The sequence below is a fragment of the Typopeltis vanoorti genome, chromosome 1, assembly GCF_054136105.1.
Source record: "Typopeltis vanoorti isolate ZY-2024b chromosome 1, IOZ_Tvanoo_1.0, whole genome shotgun sequence".
Classification (NCBI taxonomy): domain Eukaryota; kingdom Metazoa; phylum Arthropoda; class Arachnida; order Uropygi; family Thelyphonidae; genus Typopeltis; species Typopeltis vanoorti.
Genome location: NC_143549.1, coordinates 47,079,771 through 47,099,736, shown reverse-complemented (window position 1 = coordinate 47,099,736; position 19,966 = coordinate 47,079,771). Strand labels below are relative to the sequence as shown.

Here is a 19,966-nt window from a genome sequence, read left to right as displayed (position 1 = left end):
CTTTTATAGTTTCTATATTACTTAACCATCAAGCACTCTTATTAGTCTGCTATGTACTCAAGATCTGCCTCCTTTCAGGGTTTTACATCATGATAGTTTGCAGTTTTGTAGCATCACTGCTCATAATGCACATCTTTATGAGTATAAAAAATAATCTGCATCAACAACGTTATGGCTCATTGCATCACCAAATGTCATTTGCAATAATTCAATTACATCTAATCAATGCTTGCAAGAAACTTAAAGATCGTAGTATCTATGGGCAATAACATAATCTGCCTAATTGATAGAATTAGAAAATAGAAAAAGGATTTCTTGCTTGAGTGAAGATGCGTATAACACTATCATTGGTAATTTTTGAAACTTTTGCTTGTGTTGTCTTTTCTTGATTAAAAGAAATTTTCACAGCATAAAAAAAAAAGTCATTCATGATTACATTTTTAACAGAAAGCAGCCAGAAGTCATCAGTGATGATAACCATTTACCTAATGTTGTAATCATGTCAGAACATTTTTCACATGTAGGAATTACAATTTAGATAAAACAGTTTATCAGTAAATCATACAAAAAAAATCCTTTTAAAATGTAATGGTATTTTGGTGTTTCACTATAATAATGTTTTTGTTGACTAATTTAGTAAAATTGAATTACTAGTTTACATACATTACTCCATTAATGGGTCTCATGGCTATGTAGCCACATGCTTATATTTACAGTTCACTGCTTGCATTGTTACTTAAATATTTTGTGATTAATTAAATTTTGTAGAGCCTGTGTAGCTCAGTGGATGTGGCGTTTGCATACCACAGTGCTTGGCTGCACGAAGGAAGACTTGGTTTCGAGTCTAGTCGGCGACTAGAGGAAATTTTTCTAAGCCTTTTTTCGACCGGTTCCCGAGTTAGTCGATCTCTGGCACGGGCAAGTGGGTTTTTCCTCCCGGAAACTCAAGAAAATCGACCGTAGAACCCACATTATTTCAGACATTAAATATATTGTGTTAGGGTTAGGGACCATGAGATGGCGGCACATTTTAGCAGTCTCTCTTCACTGTTTACTGCTTAATTAGTGATAGCCTTCGGCCATCTATCTCTGATTGGTACCAGTGGAGATTGAATTGCCCACTCAGTCTCCAAAAGTTATAGGGCTAAATGGCCTCGCCTACTCCCGTATATGGGAATAAAAAGGCGTTAGCTGATTTTTTTTTTTTTTTAAATTTTGTAGTACTGATAATTGGTAATCTTTATTTCTAAAAATAGTATTTGTGAACTGTCTTCACTTCTCTATCTGCTTTGATGTAGTTTTATGTATACCAAAATGCAGATATGAAGCATACAATAGAGTTGAAGAAACATGGATAAGTAGTGCTAGCCATCAATTATCATCAGGAGATGTTCACAATCAGGAGAGCACTCAATCAGATTAACTTGTGTAAAACAAATGCCACATTCTTTTCTTTTTTTGTCATTGTTGTTAATATCACCTGATTACAATTAAATAACCATTCAGTTTTATTTTTTCTTTTGTTCTCAAAAATCTTTATTGAAGTTATTTACTATCATAAAACAGTTATTTCATAAAATAATCACAAAGATATTTATTGAAAGTTTGCTGTTTCTTATAAATTATGTCTTGTTTATTTATAATTCTAGTTCTAAATCACTTCTCAGAATGCTTAGGGTTTCTGTACTATCATCATCATCAAATTCCTGCCATGTACCCTCAAGGGGTGTAAGGATATGATAGTACTACATGAAAAAAATTACAACATTATTAACTTCCTATCTACAATTTTCCTCCAAATCAGTCTGTTGCTTGTCAAGACTCCAACATTATCAGATCTTATATTTCTATCTTCTAAGGCACTTTGTACCATATCAATCCACCTATATCTTGGTCTTCCTCTGGGTCGTTTTGCTGCCAACCTGGCAGAGAACACTTGTTTTGCTAATCTTTCCTCGCTCATTCTGTTTAAGTGACCATACCACCTGAGATTAGCTCTGCTAACACATTCCTGGATGCTGACAATGTCAAGTTCTTTCCTAATATCCTCGTTTTTAATATGATATTGCCATTGATGCCATCTGTTCACACCTATAATCTTTCTCAGGTCTCTCATATCTGTGGTCTCTAGTCTTTGGTCAAGTGTTTTACTTCTGACCCAGCTCTCAGATCCATAAGTCAAAACTGGTTTGAACACTGTCTTGTATACAGCTAATTTAGTGTTCCGACTAATTTCTTTCTTATTCCATATGAATTTATTCAATTGACTTCCCACCATACCAGCTTTGCTGATTCTGTTGTCTATTTCTATATTTAATTTACCATCTTCACTAAAAATTGTGCCTAAATAGCTGAAATGTTTTACTTGTTCAACAGGTTCTCCATTCACAACACAGTTGACATTTTCAATGATTCTGCCTATTTTCCTTGTCTTTGTCTTTTTATTGCTGACCTTCATACCATATCTATTACAACAGCTATTCAATTTAGTCAGAGAATCTTGCAGACTTGTAGCAGATTTATTTAGAAGTATAACATCATCTGCATAAAGCAAAGAGCTGACATTAACATCTCCAATTTTGATATCATGTTTAATACCACTTTCCTTCATAATGTGATCCATATAGATAATGAATAACAGAGGAGATAATGTACATCCTTGTCTCACACCAGATTTAACATTAAACCATCTTCCTGTACTTCCTTCAATTCTAACTGCTGACTTACAACTCAAATAAAGACTAAGTATTGCTTGATATAATGCCCCATTGACACCATATAACTGCAGCGTATTGAATAGCTTCTCTCTTGGCACCTTGTCATATGCCTTTTCCAGATCGACAAAACTTAAATACAGATCTTTGTTATATTCCCATGCTTTCTCGACTATTTGTCGTAAAGTGAAGATCTGATCCTGACAGCCTCTATTTGGCCTGAAATCCAGCTTGTTCTTCACCAAGCTTTTCTTCCACAATTCTTCTCAACCGTTTCTCAAGTGTACTTGCATAGATCTTGCCAGGAACACTCAGTGGGGAAATACCTCTGTAATTCTCACATGCAGTTTTATTTCCCTTTTTATATATGGGTACTATGAGAGCTCTACTCCAATCATCGGGAATTCGTCCCTCTGTCCAGGCTTTCTGAACTATGCAGTGCAGCCACTGTAAGACTCTTATACCACCACCATACTTCAGCATTTCTGGTCGAATATCATCTACTCCTGCTGCCTTTCCACATTTCAAGCCTTTGATGGCTTTTTCTACTTCAAGTATGGATATGTATTCCTGACTGCATGCGTGGTCAGTGTTTTTTACCACTGTGCTGTCATCACTGCTTGTTTCATTTAGCAGTTTTTCAAAGTAATTACTCCATACTTCAAGGATATCTTTTTCTCCCGTTTTCATGTCACCTTTATCATCTCTAATTCCTTTTACAGCACTCTTTTCTCCACTCTTAAGCTTCTTCAACAACCTCCATAATATTTTGCCACCTTCTGTGATATTTATTTTCTATATTCTTGCCAAAGTCCTCCCATGACTTTTGTTTAGCTAGTTTTACACAGTGTTTAGCATTCTTGCATTTGTCTCTATATTCTCTAAGAGCACAAGCTGACTTATTTGACAGGAACTTTTGATATGCTTTCTTCTTTTCCTTCACTGCCTCTTTAACTTCCTGTGTCCACCAGGGAGTTCCGATTTTTTTATCCTTGCACACAACCTCACCACATGCCTCTCTGGCAGAATCAATCGATGTTTTCTTCAGAGTTTGCCACTGAATCTCCAAGGCTTGATTCCTGTTCTCAAACTCTTTCATTTTCTTTTCAATAATCTTTCTGTATTTTAGTCTACAGTTCACATCTGAGAGCTGCTCAACTTTTATCCTCTTTAAAACTTTCTTACATGTTATTCTTTTCAATATGAAATTCAATTTTATCCTGCTCAAGACTAAATAGTGATCACTTCCAATTTCAAATCCTCTGTACACTCTGGTGTCCTGCACCAGGGAGAAAACATCACTATCAACAATAGCATAGTCAATGAGACTTTTCTTATTCTTAGCCTCTTCTCTCCATGTGAATTTGTGCACATTTTTATGTTGGAACATGGTGTTAGTAATAACCAGTCCATGTCCTGAGCAGAAATCTAACAGATATTTGCCATTATTATTAGCTTTGCTCTTTTCTCCAAATTTTCCCAAAATATTTTTGTATGTCTCACAATCATTTCCTACTGTGCTATTTAGATCCCCAACAAGGACCAACTTTTCCTTTTTCATTGTGTCAGTTGCTTTTTCTAAAGCCTCAAAAAATTCCTCCACTTCTACCTTAGTAGAACCTTCTGTGGGACCATAGGCACAAATAAGCACATTGTCCAGTTCCCCATTCTCATATTTGCCCACATTACTCTACTTGAGACTGACTGCCATTCAAGAAGATTAGCCTCGTATTTTGTGTTGAATACTATGGCTACTCCTTCTTTTCCTTGATTGTCATTGCCTGAATATAACATTTTGTATTTATTGCTCAGAACGATCTCACAAGTTTTGGACTTTTTTGTTTCAGTCAACCCTATTACGTCGATCTGGTACTTATCTATTTCCTCAGCTAGCTCCATTTCTTTGCCATTCAGGCTTCTTACGTTGATAGTACCAATCTTTAACTCTGGTGATGTTGAGTTGGGGTTTATTTTCAGATTTGTTCCAGTAGCTGACTTTTCGCTGTTCGACCTGGTTCCCTGGGGAAAACAACGGGGGCCTTGTTTAACCGTGCGACGCCCCAGCCGGCATGAAATTTTGTCATGTTGTACCATCATTCTATATTTTGGTTTAACCAATAAGAATACAATTTGGTCGGCTAAATCCCAAATTTCCAGCCCATCCTCGTCCGTTCAGTATCCAAGTAGATACCCAACAGGGTGCACCACGAGAAGGTGAGGATTGGACATTAGGTCAGAAGCCCTGGTCAGTTCTCCGCATTCCTTTAAAGGCCATGTGGAGGTCTCCTCTCAGTTATACAGCTCTGACCCTTAAGCACCCCCATTTCTGTACTATAAAGTTTTAATTTACAAAAAACAAACTGACATTTATAATAATGTTATCTACAGTACTTGCAGCTGTTCCCCCCCCCCCCCCCCGCCCCGCCCGATTTCTGAAATTCATTCCATTTCATCCATATTTGAAGAACAAATAGATTTACTGCTAGTTTAAATATGTGGGCATCTTTGCAGTAGCTATACTTTTGCTACTATTTTACACTAAAATGTATAAGCATTTTTTTTTTATTTATCTTACGAACAGTTTTGAAAATAAAGTATAATATAAAATATCCTAAATAATAAGTATAAGATGTTATATTCAGGAAATAATGATCAAGAAAAGGAAGGAACAGCAATAAGATCAACACAAACCTTATAGATAAACTTCTCTATTGGAAGGTACAGTTTCAAGTAGTGATGTGGGGCACATTTCAAAATGGGTTAAATTAATTCCTCGATGTTACCACGTATATCAAAATCGCGTTAATGAAATCTAATAATCAATGGTAAAAATTACAATTCATCCATGATTGATTACTGTATTAATAATTCGTTTTATATGGCACTCTTTTAGGAAAGATAAAAAATAAATGCAAAGTAAATGCTTAATAAATACTTGTACCTACATTATTTACTGCAATATTTTTTATCAAAAGAAGTAACAAGAGTCGTTTGAACAGTTTTAGTTTTTTTCTTATTGGCATATTCTATGATAACAAGCAAAATGACTCTCCAGACCTCAGCAAACAAGCAATAAAACATAAAGAAAAAACAGTGCAAATTAATACATGATGGTACAAATTAAGTGGATACTGAATCCAACATTATTTCATAGCCGAATATAGAAACTACAAGAGTTTTGTGCCGAATATATACAAACTAAAAGTTTCGGCAGATGCAAGCATAAGCAACCTTATGAGCAACTCGTAGTAAAGGTGGAGTAAGCTCCAGATCACTTTCCTTAGTATTTTCCATAATGTAAAGCACATCTCCTAGAGGACATATATGATAAATATTAAATCCAACATTATTTCATAGCTGAATATATAGAAATTAAAAGTTTTGGTGGATTCAAGCATAAGCAACCTTATGGGAAACTCATAGTAAAGGTGGAGTAAGCTCCAGATCACTTTCCTTAGTATTTTCCATAATGTAAAGCATATCTCCTAGAAGACATGTATGATAAATAAGCCTTTGGCTCTCTATATTTCAGTAATACACGATGGTTTATTTATTTTCAGTTACAATCTAGAAATTATTGAACAAAGAATAAAAAAATAATAAACCATACTATACTGACATCGGAGCTCAGTATCTCTCAGATACAATTTACTGTCAAATATCACAAACCTTTAAATAACGTGTTAAACCAAACTGACAGCAAAAAACAGTGCAGAATATCACTTGTAACATATGAACGTACAGCTACTCATGACCTCCAAGCTATACACAGAATTGTGTAAGAATATTTATATTAAACATTTTGCATGTATCTGTCATATCAGCTGCGAGCTACGCAGGGTTAAAGGCGTGTTAATCAAAACTCTTTCCTCGTATATTAAGGGATTGCCGCAATTGATTTCGTCGTGTTAAGCAAAACCACGTTAAGCAAGGGATACCTGTACTTGGTTTAATCCTTTATCAAGTATAAGCAAACAAAGTTTGCACCTGAAGTATTTTCACGACTGGGGCAACTCATATATAGAAGCTAATGACTTCACATCACTTGCCTGGGTATCCCATAATGCAAAGCATATCCTTATGGACATGTATAATTCTATGCATTATAGGAAGGATCACTACCCAGACTGGTTTTGACCTTTATTAATGTTGTTGATAAGAGATTAGTAGTAATAATGTAATAATGTATATGGCAGTACATACAGTACTGCCATAGCATCCCCTACGCTTTTTGAGTGTACATATAAGGAAATTGATGAGGATGACATAAAAAAAATAATTAAATATAAATTCAAGTCATATATATGTAACAATTTGTCGACCATTTCATTATCTTGTTATAGCTATCATGGCACATTTTTAGAATCTTTGTTATTTGTATATTATGCTGTTCCATTTCTTTTGTTTTTAAAAGTAGCAAAGTTCTTCTTCACAAACTCAAACTACAGCATATCCTTACCAAATGTTTCAGAAATTTGTTATCTTCAGTATACCTAGTATATTCTTATATAACAATATTAATTATTAACACAAATATGATTTGCATTAATAATATCTGTTTATTTAAGAGTAATAATTAATAACTAGTGATCAGCAGCAATGGTTAGCAAGTGAAAACAAACTGTTTTCTGCATTTAAACACTAATAATGTTTGTTTGTATGTTTATCCATTTAGCTCTGGTATAGCGAAAAAAATCTCACTGAAGTTTTAACTTCATTGTAATAAAAAGTAACTGCACTCAAAGGTTACAGAAGTCTCAAATTTATTCATCTAAAACTAAAAAGTGTAGCACATGATTGGGCAATATATGTACAATGAATTAATGTCTTTATTTCATACTCAGAATAACTTTTCCTGTAGACTTTTTCCCTGCAAGTGATTCCAAAGCTTCATTGACCTGCAATAGTAGATAATACATAAAATATTGCATAGCTTAATCTATAAAAATATACATAAAATAATTGGTATATAGGAAAGTCCCAAGATTTAACCTAGATGTATTTCTGAAAATGTGGTTGAACAATCAAATATGTTTTTTCCCGCAGAAATGGTATGGCAGATATATGTTTCAGTATTTCAATAAAACTGTCCTCTTCTGTTAGATAATGATATTCGTGAAGACCACAATTATTAATAAAAAACATAACTTAACAATGCAATAATATGAATGTTTTTGTGGTTTAGCATTTCTTCAGTTAATTTTTGGTACTTGAGACCACATTTCTAAACATATAACAGGATTAATAAAATAAACAATATAACCAAACAAGCTTTATAAAGTCAATGGACTTACATCATCAGGGTTACCAAAACTTATATAAAAAAGAACTAGAAAAAATTAATTATGCATAGCAGATGTTATCAGACCTTCAACAATCGGTGCATTTTGATTTACTTTCAGTTATCCTTAATACCGTTTAGATTAAATTTTCATTGAAAAATACAATCTTTTAATGTCATTCATTTCAAACATTTACAAATCTGACATTAACAAAGTCAAAATTATCTCCACTCTTCAATTAACAAGCTATGATTTTGAATCTTACTTGGGTGGGATTCAAATGGGTTTTAAACAAAGTGCATCTAGTGACAAAAGCCTAAAGAGTCAAGCAAGTGATGACATTGAATGAAAAGGTGAATTTAATATAAATGTCCAGAAGAGCTCACATACATGGCTATAGGCTGCATGTCAATATCAACCAAAGTACTGTACCGTTCATAAAGAAACAGGAAACTGTGATCAGAGAGGCAGTGCAGACTGGCAGAATTCTTACTGCTAAATATGCAGCCCATGTATGAAATAAAGTGATGTTAAAAATGAAAAATGCACTTGGACTGAAAGCCAGCACAACAAAAATATTTATCAATTCTGCTAAGGCCTTTGTTCTTTATAACAAATTTTGGCACCAAAACCCCCCTGTACCAGCAGCAGGAACCACTTTCATTGCCAGCAAAGGCTGATTCCAGAAATTCAAGAGACATTATTTACTCCGTAATGTAAAGATTACAGGCAAGTCTGCTGCAGCTGATCCTGAGGTTTCTAAGGCCTACCCTGTGAAACTTAAGAATCTTAGTGAGGAGAAGGAATATAAACCTGAACAAGATTTCAATGCCAATAAGACTGCATTATTCTGGAAGAAGAAGATGCCTTAGCACACCTATATAGCCATCAAACAGAAGACAGCTGAACCAAAAGTCTTGATGTCAGTCAAACCTGCTTCCTCTTCAGTCTTTGAGAACCCCCCCCCCTTATATTACTGACACATACTGAATCTTGCAGTGAATACCCTGGTGCATGCCTTGTTCTTAACTATGTAATAAAATTTTGCTACATTATGTTCAGAACACAGGTCTAAATGTTACTCATTACTGTAAAACACAAACATTTTTCTGTTAATTATAAATGTTATTATTATTATTCCTGATACCTCCAAGGAGTCCGAAGACTCATCGTGGGAGGACATCTTCAACTGTCTCTACACCTTACCTCTACTACGAATCAACGCCATCTACCGCCCACCTCCAACACCACCACAACTAGTAATTTTTGTCTGTAAATTGCGTGTGTTCTGAAGGGCCGATTTGTATGTATGCGGGATGAAAAACCCGAGTTTCCGGGAGAAAAAACCCTGCTACCTCCGTATGAGATCGGCTAACTCACCATCGATTGAAATCGACCAGATAAAGATTCCTCCCGTCGCGACGAGAATTGAACTTAGGCCTATTCCAATCGAAGGGCGCAATGTACCGTCGTTCTTCCAATTGCGCTACGGAGGTGCTATGGGCAAGGAAACTATTAATTATGTTGTTGACGTATGATTTGGTAAAGCCATTAATAAGGAAGGTAGACTTGATGTGATTAATTTCTTGGGAAAGCAGCAATTCAGTGGAGAAAAGAGAGAGAGAGTGTGCTCGATGTACTAAGGTCATAATGATGCCAGATTTTTAACAATTATGATGTGAAAGAGGATGAATGTAAATTAATAATTATCGTTTCCTTGTTGTCTGCCTCTCACCAAAATAGTGATACAGAAGTGGTCCATTTTGTCACCATTCCCTATGTTAAAGGCATCTCAGAAGGTATAGTCAAACTACTTATATATGTTGGCCTACAAGTCTCCTTTCAATCCTATCAACAAGATGTCTACTTTTCTAGGCTTAGCTAAAGAAAAAATTCTCCTTTAGTCCCATGGAGCATATCATTCCTTTCCAGTGTGGATTATCTTATTTTCGCCAAACAGGTAGATCTGTAGCTATGCATTGCAATGAATATTTAGACTATGCTAAGTTCCATGAGCCAGAGAAATTGGGACTTGCAGAGCATGCTATCAACCACCAGACACCAAATTATTTAAAATAAAATTAAGGTCCTCCATAAAAGGACTGTTTATAGAATGTTTATCCAAAGAGAGTTGAGACCTTACTACATCACCCAAATCTAAATAGAAACAGTGTACTTAAATTATACCTGTTAAGAGAAATAGTTCTTAGAAATACACTTTTATTAATACAGACCAGTATTTTACAAATAAACATTTATTAAAACCTACCAGTTTCGCCAGCAAACTGTCTGGCTTTTTCAAGGTATTACGGAGATATGAAAGTAAATGCAAATTAAAAGGAACATAAAAAACGTTGTAAACCAAACTAGTATCTATGGTTACACGTTTCGCGTGACAAAGATGGCTTATTGTTCTTATTCATTATCACGCATGCATGTTTGTTGTAGACTTGTAATGTGATTACTGGCTAGCTGTAGTTCAGATTGATTGAGAGAGAGGATCAAGTTTTTCCACGAATTGTTGAGAATTATACCCTGATTTCTGTTAAGGTTTCCGCCGGTTATTAGTACTATTGTGGCTTCCTTAAATACACGATGCCTGTAGTCGTCATCGAGATATTGCATGGAGAATTTCTTTGTCACGCGAAACGTGTAACCATAGATACTAGTTTGGTTTACAACGTTTTTTATGTTCCTTTTAATTTGCATTTACTTTCATATCTCCGTAATACCTTGAAAAAGCCAGACAGTTTGCTGGCGAAACTGGTAGGTTTTAATAAATGTTTATTTGTAAAATACTGGTCTGTATTAATAAAAGTGTATTTCTATATAAAAACGACCAAAAATGTATACCTTGAATAGAAATAGTTCTTCACAAATTCCAGAATTAATTAAAATTAAATTATATTTTTTATTTATCGTTAAATTTTGTTAAAGTTATTTTTACTAGAACCTTAATATAATTAGACCATAGTGCATGTGTCATTGTTGAATATTATTATTATTACGTGACACCTCCAGGGAGTCAAGGACTCATCGTGGAAAGGCACACTACTTGACTTCGCTAAACACATGCATCTCATCCTCTCCATTATGACACTACTATCAACACGCCATCTATCGCCTATCATCACCAACAACAGTATTTTTTTATCTGTAAATTGCATGTTCTGAAGGCCAATTTGCTTGTACGCAGAATGAAAAACCCAAGTTTCAGGAGAAAGAACCCTGCTACCACCATATGAGATCGGCTAACTCACCTTCAACTGAAAAAACAAATATAAAGATTCCACTCATCACAACAAGGTCGAACCCAGGTCTTTTTCAAGTGAAGGGTGCAACGTTCCTCTATTCTTCCGATTGCGCTCGGCAGCTAAATCATACTGGTTTCTGTGCTTGCTGTTTAATTTGAAAGTCATACTAAAGATTCCCTTCATACAAGGGCAAAATTTTATAGTAATAAAAATATATACATAAGTTAAATCTGCTTTATGTTATTTATTAATTATCATGTCTTATGTTCCTATACGTCAAGTTAAAGATATATGAATTTTCAGAAGGGAGAGGGGGGGGGGGATACTTTGGAAAGTCTATACATTCCAAATCTACATGTGCAGATTTGGAATGTGTGTTGTGAAGTTGAATTAACAGAGTAGTATATCTGATAGGATCTTATATAGAGAATACTGATTGTGAAATGTTTATGCAAAGTGGCTGGGCATGTAAAAAGAAGGAGATCCTGATGGGACGCTTTAATTACAAAAATGGCCTCCCCCGGGGAAGTGTGTTATCACCAATACTTTTTAACATCTACGTCAATGATCTCCCCATCTTTCCAGGAACTAGAAATTTTATCTATACTGATGACCTTGCCATAGCTACTCAATCAAAAAATTTCAAGTCCATTGAAACTAATCTAGCACTTGCCTTAAATAGTCTAACCACATACTATACCAGCAATCAACTAAAACCAAACCTCTTGAAAACCCAGACTGGCCTTTTTCATCTTAACAATAAGGAAGCCAACAGGAAGCTACAGATTTCTAAAATAGAACATTCCTGGAACCCAATATAACTCAGTGTGACTCTTGATCGCACCCTCTCATATAAAACCCACATAGAAAAAACAAAGGTAAAAGTGAATCCAAGAAACAATATATTACGAAAGCTTATCTCCTCCAAATGGGAGTGCAGATCCCCTAGCACACTGAGATCTTCTGCCTTGGCCCTTTGCTATTCTTCTGCTAAATACGCCTGCCCAGTATGGTCCAGATCCTGCCATGTTGAAAAACTTGATCCAGCATTGAATGAAAGCTGTTGCTTAATTACAGGATGCCTGAAACCAACACCACTAAAAGACCTGTATACTTTGGCTGCTATTGCACCCCCTTCAATTCGAAGATCTGCATTCTCAGCTGATGAAAGAAGCAGACAAATGAATGATGAACGCCACCCACTATTCGGTCAGACCGCAGTGCCTCAAAGACTAAGATCCGGACATAGCTTCCTGGCAGCTGTTGAACCACATAAAAACCTCCCAGAGACAAGACTTCAACAATGGCTTGCACTGTATCCTGAAAATAATACTGGTATTCCAATAGCCGAACATCTTCCACGTGGTGCCCACTTGGACTGTAATACTTGGAAAAGCCTCAACAGACTGCGAACGACAGGACACTGCAAACAAAACTTCATCAAATGGGGTTACCTCACTGGCCCAGACAATTGTGAGTGTGGGACAACCCAGTCCATGGAACACCTTCTTGCTTGCCCCTTTCTTCCATCACCTTGCACAAAAGAGGACCTTATATCCTGCACAGAAAGAGCAGTTGATTGTGCAAGATACTGGAGGAACATCTGACCATATCTATTGTATATAAGTTATGTATAATTTCCTTTTTTCATATTTAATTATTATTTCCCTGTATAATTCACACCTACCAAATCTAAGCTATCTCATTGTAATGTATCCTAATTTGGTGTAAATCATGTTGTACCACTTACTTACTACTGTACTACTTGTGTTTGGATACGAAATAATAATAAAAAAAAAATTACAAAAATATACACTAGTGTCCAAAACCTAAGAACTAACACTATTTCTGAAGATTAGAACTGAAAATTCAGATAAATTAGCTCATGGAAATTTGGATAACTGATGATTTCGCGCAGAAAGTGGGTACATGGTAGTGCTCAACAGGATAAAAATAAAAGGCTGTTCTAAGCAAATTGTGTTTGACGAAAGCTCTCTTTTGTGAAGGAATAAAGTTGCAAACTCGGATGTCGTGATGTCTCGAAGACATCATCCTGATGATTTCAAGCAGCTCATTGCAGAGCACGTTTTCAGTGATGTTGTATGTATAAAAATTGGACAAGACATCTATGGGCTAATGTACTCTTTACAGATGAGCATCATTTCAGTCTTTCCTCTGATTCTAGATGACACTTGATCTGGCATGAAAGTGGTACTGCTTACCATCACTAGAATATTCTTGAAAAGGATAGATATAGTTGTGCTGTGGTGAAGATGTGGGAAGGCATTATGCTTAATTAATAGATATCCCAAGGTACAAGTGCTGGAAAATGGGACTATGACTGGTGAACGCTATTGCAATTACTGCAATGAAGTTCTTCAGTGTCATTATCGATTACTGCATGGTGATGTAGGTGAAGAATACATTTTCATGGAAGACAATGCCACAGCACACAGTACACAAGTAGTGGAGACACTTCTAGAAACCAAGGATATTAATTGAATCAACGGCCAGCACTTGAGTACTCCCCCAGATTTCAATCCCATAGAACACATTTGGAATGCAATAAGACAATGCATTGCCATTTGAAATTCTCTTCCAGAAAACAAAGAAGGCCTTATCCTTGCTCTGAAGGCGGAGTGGACCAATTTGCCTCAAGAACTTCTGAATCACTTGGTGCAAAGTATGGTATGATATTGTGAGAGCTGCATTGCAGTTTGGGCTAGATATATTCATGCTGAAATGTCTCACTGCACAGTTTTCTGTAAGTACTGTACATCATCATCATCATCAAATTCCTGCCATGTACCCTCAAGGGGTGTACAGGATATGACAGTACTACATGAAAAAACTACATCATTACTAACTTCCTATCTACAATTTTCCTCCAAATCAGTCTGTTACTTGTCAAGACTCCAACATTATCAGATCTTATATTTCTATCGTCTAAGGCACTTTGTACCATATCAATCCACCTATATCTTGGTCTTCCTCTGGGTCGTTTTCCTGCCAACCTGGCAGAGAACACTTGTTTTGCTAATCTTTCCTCTCCCATTCTATTTAAGTGACCATACCATCTGAGATTAGCTCTGCTAACGCATTCATGGATGCTGACAATGTCAAGTTCTTTCCTAATATCCTCATTTTTAATATGATATTGCCATTGATGCCATCTGTTCACGCCTCTAATCTTTCTCAGGACTCTCATATCTGCGGTCTCTAGTCTTTTGTCAAGTGTTTTACTTCTGACCCAGCTCTCAGATCCATAAGTTAAAATTGGTTTGAACACTGTCTTGTATACAGCTAATTTAGTGTTCCAACTAATTTCTTTCTTATTCCATATGAATTTATTCAATCGACTTCCCACGATACCAGCTTCGCTGATTCTGTTGTCTATTTCTATATTTAGTTTACCATCTTCAGTAAAAATTGTGCCTAAATAGCTGAAATGTTTTACTTGTTCCACAGGTTCTCCATTCACAACACAGTTGACATTTTCAATGATTCTGCCTATTTTCATTGTCTTTGTCTTTTTATTGCTGACCTTCATACCATATCTATTACAACAGCTATTCAATTTAGTCAGAGAATCTTGCAGACTTGTAGCGGATTTATTTAGAAGTATAACATCATCCGCATAAAGCAAAGAGCTGACATTAACATCTCCAATTTTGATATCAGGTTTAATACCACATTCCTTCATAATGTGATCCATATAGATAATGAATAACAGAGGGGATAATGTACATCCTTGTCTCACACCAGATTTAACTTTAAACCATCTTCCTGTACTTCCTTCAATTCTAACTGCTGACTCACAACTCAAATAAAGACTAAGTATTGCTTGATATAATGCCCCATTGACACCATATAACTGCAGCGTATTGAATAGCTTCTCTCTTGGCACCTTGTCATATGCCTTTTCCAAATCGACAAAACTTAAATACAGATCTTTGTTATATTCCCATGCTTTCTCAACTATTTGTCGTAAAGTGAAGATCTGATCCTGACAGCCTCTATTTGGCCTGAATCCAGCTTGTTCTTCACCAAGCTTTTCTTCCACAATTCTTCTCAACCGTTTCTCAAGTATACTTGCATAGATCTTGCCAGGAACACTCAGTAGGGAAATACCTCTGTAATTCTCACATTCAGTTTTATTTCCCTTTTTATATATGGGTACTATGAGAGCTCTACTCCAATCATCGGGAATTCGTCCCTCTGTCCAGGCTTTCTGAACTATGCAGTGCAGCCACTGTAAGACTCTTATACCACCATACTTCAGCATTTCTGGTCGAATATCATCTACTCCTGCTGCCTTTCCACATTTCAAGCCTTTGATGGCTTTTTCGACTTCAAGTATGGATATGTATTCCTGACTGCATGCCTGGTCAGTGTTTTTTATCACTGTGCTGTTATCACTGCCTGTTTCATTTAGCAGTTTTTCAAAGTAATTACTCCATACTTCAAGGATATCTTTTTCTCCTGTTTTCATTTCACCTTTATCATCTCTAATTCCTTTTACAGCACTCTTTCCTCCATTCCTAAGCTTCTTCAACAACCTCCAGAATATTTTGCCACCTTCTTGATATTTATTTTCTATATTCTTGCCAAAGTCCTCCCATGACTTTTGTTTAGCTAGTTTTACACACTGTTTAGCTTTCTTACATTTATCTCTGTATTCTGTAAGAGTAAAAGCTGACTTATTTGCCAGGAACTTTTGATATGCTTTCTTCTTTTCCTTCACTGCCTCTTTAACTTCCTGTGTCCACCAGGGAGTTCTGATTTTTTTATCCTTGCACACAACCTCACCACATGCCTCTCTGGCAGAATCAATCTATGTTTCCTTCAGAGTTTGCCACTGAATCTCCAAGGTTTGATTCCTGTTCTCAAACTCTTTCATTTTCTTTTCAATAATATTTCTGTATTTTAGTCTACAGTTCACATATGAGAGCTGCTCAACATTTATTCACTTTAAAACTTTCTTACATGTTATTCTTTTCAATATGAAATTCAATTTTATCCTGCTCAAGACTAAATAGTGATCACTTCCAATTTCAAATCCTCTGTACACTCTGGTGTCCTGCACCAAGGAGAAAACATCACTATCAACAATAACATAGTCAATGAGACTTTTCTTATTCCTAGCCTCTTCTCTCCATGTGAATTTATGCACATTTTTATGTTGGAACATGGTGTTAGTAATAACCAGTCCATGTCCTGAGCAGAAATCCAACAGATATTTGCCATTATTATTAGATTTGCTCTTTTCTCCAAATTTTCCCAAAATATTTTTGTATGTCTCACAATCATTTCCTACTCTGCTATTTAGATCCCCAACAAGGACCAACTTTTCCTTTTTCATTGTGTCAGTTGCTTTTTCTAAAGCCTCAAAAAATTCCTCCACTTCTACCTTAGTAGAACCTTCTGTGGGACCATAGGCACAAATAAGTCTCATTGTCCAGTTCCCCATTCTCATATTTGCCCACATTACTCTACTTGAGACTGACTGCCATTCAAGAAGATTAGCCTCGTATTTTGTGTTGAATACTATAGCTACTCCTTCTTTTCCTTGATTGTCATTGCCTGAATATAACAGTACATTAATTCCTTAATTACATTTTTAGGAAATTTGCAACTTTTGCCAAAAATGTATTGCAGTTTAATTAGTATGAAATTTATAACACACTTTTTGTGTGATATAATTTAGTAGTATGCTGGGCAATAAATTTATGTCCACATTTGGCTATAGTTATGAACATTTTTCCACATCCAAATAAAAATGTAGTTCATCCTTAGTTTTTAGACACCAGTGTAGAATGTAAGGAAGAAACAGTGTATGGGAACAAAAAGAGTGAAATTGTTGAATTTCTGAGGAGTAAATATCTTAAGCAGCATGTGACCAAAGCAGCTAGAGGCTTTCAAGTGTTGGATTTGGTGATGGTTGGTGTGTAGTTGGATTTTGTGTTAAGTTATCACTTCACAACATAGTTTGTAGTTGTTAATAAGGTATGAATAAACACTGCCACTGGTTGGGGAGAGTGATCATCAGGTACTTGTTTGAGAACTGGTGAAACGATATGAACTTTGGAGAAAAGATTTTAACAGTGCATGGGAATTCATATGACAATATCTGACACAAACAAGTAGGAGTGAAATCAAGCAAGCTGTATTGGAAAAGAAAATGCTATGGACGAGGTGCAAGATAGTACAAGATGGTGGCAAGCAGAATTGTGGGTGAATAGAACACATTACTAGAATATGTAGTTAATGCAAGGAATGTTCAGGATTTTAAGATTCAGTATGATAAATATATTATCAGTTGAATGAACCGTACACAATGAGTCTGCTCTTTCCATAGAGGTGTAATGTTAATAATAATATATTTGTATTATTTTAATAGTTTTCTGTTCTGATGATTGCACTATGATATATGCTACCCAATCTGATATTCCTCCTGCATACTTAGTAACTTTGTTTGCCATACTTTCATTTATAAAAAAACCTACTCCTCTCTGCTTGACATCATCTGATCCTTTCCAGTAAAGTACATTTCATGATTTTAGTGTTATGCATAATTCTGATTTTTCTTTTTACTTAGTCCTATTTTGCCCAATTTCATTTTGCTTATTTCATATTCCAGTTCTATCTTTTCATCATCTGCTAATGTTCTTATATTGCATGTAGCAATAATGAAATTGGCTTTCTTATGCTTGCTTTTATGATTTTGTTAAAAAGCAGTATGTCAAAAAAAAAAAAAATGTCTGATTCAATAGCTCGGTTTTACTATTGAAAAACAGTAAAGAGATTGTAAGGAATAGGAATGTCAGATACTGTGGGGCTCATTCTTGTATTTAGCATATTCATGATTTTAATGGGGGGGGGGGAATCATCATTCTCCCACAATGACAAATAAGCCTAGGAGAGGATGGCAGAAGTTCATCTAACTATAACTGTGGAATGCCATCATTAATATTATCACTCTTGCCATCCAAAAGGACAGGTAATTAACTTCAGCGAAGTGGTTTCTCTTCAAATTACACAATATCTTCTTCTTCCTAGCATTTTTCATGCTTTAAGGCAGGGTCCACTCGTGTGCACTGCCTCCTCCATTCTGCATGGTCTTGGCCAATTTTACTGTTGACATTTGCTATGTGCATGTCTTTAGTTAAGCAATCAAGCCAACATGTCTTAGATCAGCCTCTTGGTCATTGGCTGTCGATTAAGCCTCATGGCCGTACCATCTTAGGCATGCCTCTTGCATCTACTCTGTTATTGGTGCAACGCTGATGATCTTACATATGTCGGTAATTGGTCGAGCATCTCAGCATTCTCACTTCCATGGTATGGAGGATTTCTTTGCTGTTGGCAGCATTCTTCTCCGTACAATGGCTGCTGGTCTAATGACTGTTCTATATATATCTTTGATTTTAGGTATAATCAGATCTTTTTTTTATCACAAAGAACTCCAGTGACTTGTCACCACTCCATCCAGGCAGCGCTGGCTCAGCCTTCAGCATCTGTTGTTGTATTGCCATTGAAACTAATACTGTATCCTACATATTTAACTGGGCGCATTTGTTCAGCTCCACACCATCTATTGTAAGCATGTCATCGGTTTGGTCGTGTCCTTGCATACATTCTGTCTTTTTGGTGTTAACTCTCATTCCAGACTCATATAAGTGGGTTTTCCATTTCTGCATGAGATGTTGGAGTTCCTTTTGCAATGTAGTACTAAGTATTACGTCATCAGAATATAATAGTGTCCAGGGATGTGGCTTCTGAATACTCTTAGTTACAGTGTAACCAAGGATATTCAGAAGATGAATAAAAGGGGATGAGAAGGCGGATTCCTGGTGAATGCCTACCTTAATTGGGAAGATGTCAGAGTTTCCTGCTGTACAGCATATGCTGATGATGTTTTGATATCCAGCATTTTTATGCATTGCACATAGGCTTCAGGTATATAATAAATTTAGTTTAATCCTTTATCCAAGTGTAAGCAAACAAAGTTTGTGCCTGAAAATATCTTCAGGACTGAAGTAAGGTGGTACATCTCTTGGCAACTTGTAGCAAAGGTGGATCAAGCTCTCATCACTCCTTGTCTCAGTATCTCCCATAATGCAAAGCACATCTCCTTGCAGACAGGTATACTGCTATGCATTAAGGGAAGGGCCACTACCCAGACCGGTTTCGACCTTTATTACAGTCTCGTCAGTGGGAGGCAGACCCAGAATGGCGATACTAAGCCAGAAGCAATAGAGAGGTCATATTTACCTATACGAGTTAACAACCAGTGTACCACCTTATTATTAAATTACTCTGGATTTTGCACTTGATTAGACTATAATAAATTTAGTTTAATCCTTTATCCAAGTGTAAGCAAACAAAGTTCTCAGCTAATGCCTTTTTGTTCCCATATAGGGAGTAGGCAAGGCCATTTTTTAGCTCTATCTAACTTTTGGAGACTGAGCAGGCAGTTTGCCTGCTCAGTCTCCAAAAGAGGCAGACCCAGAGTGGTGATACTAAGCCAGAAGCAATAGAGAAGTCATATTTACCTATACGAGTTAACAACTGGTGTACCACCTTTGTTTGCTTACACTTGGATAAAGGATTAAACTAAATTTATTATAGTCTAATTGTAAATTAAACTATATTATTGTAAAGTGGGATCTTGAAATATTAGCATTTCCCATATTTTCAGAAGTTTTATGCAACC

The 19,966-nt window shown here is 35.9% G+C and overlaps 1 protein-coding gene across 1 annotated transcript in view; it reads right to left on the bottom strand.

The window, feature by feature from the left end:
- Positions 1 to 7,456: 7,456 nt before the first annotated feature.
- LOC150109949 (protein Cryzl2-like) overlaps positions 7,457 to 19,966 on the bottom strand; it is a 217,177-nt gene continuing 204,667 nt past the window's right edge. Inside the window, exon 8 of the mRNA XM_090415988.1 lies at positions 7,457 to 7,612. Within this exon, the coding sequence (XP_090272114.1) occupies positions 7,544 to 7,612 (69 nt within the window). The 3' untranslated portion in view covers positions 7,457 to 7,543. The remainder of the gene's footprint in view (positions 7,613 to 19,966) is intronic.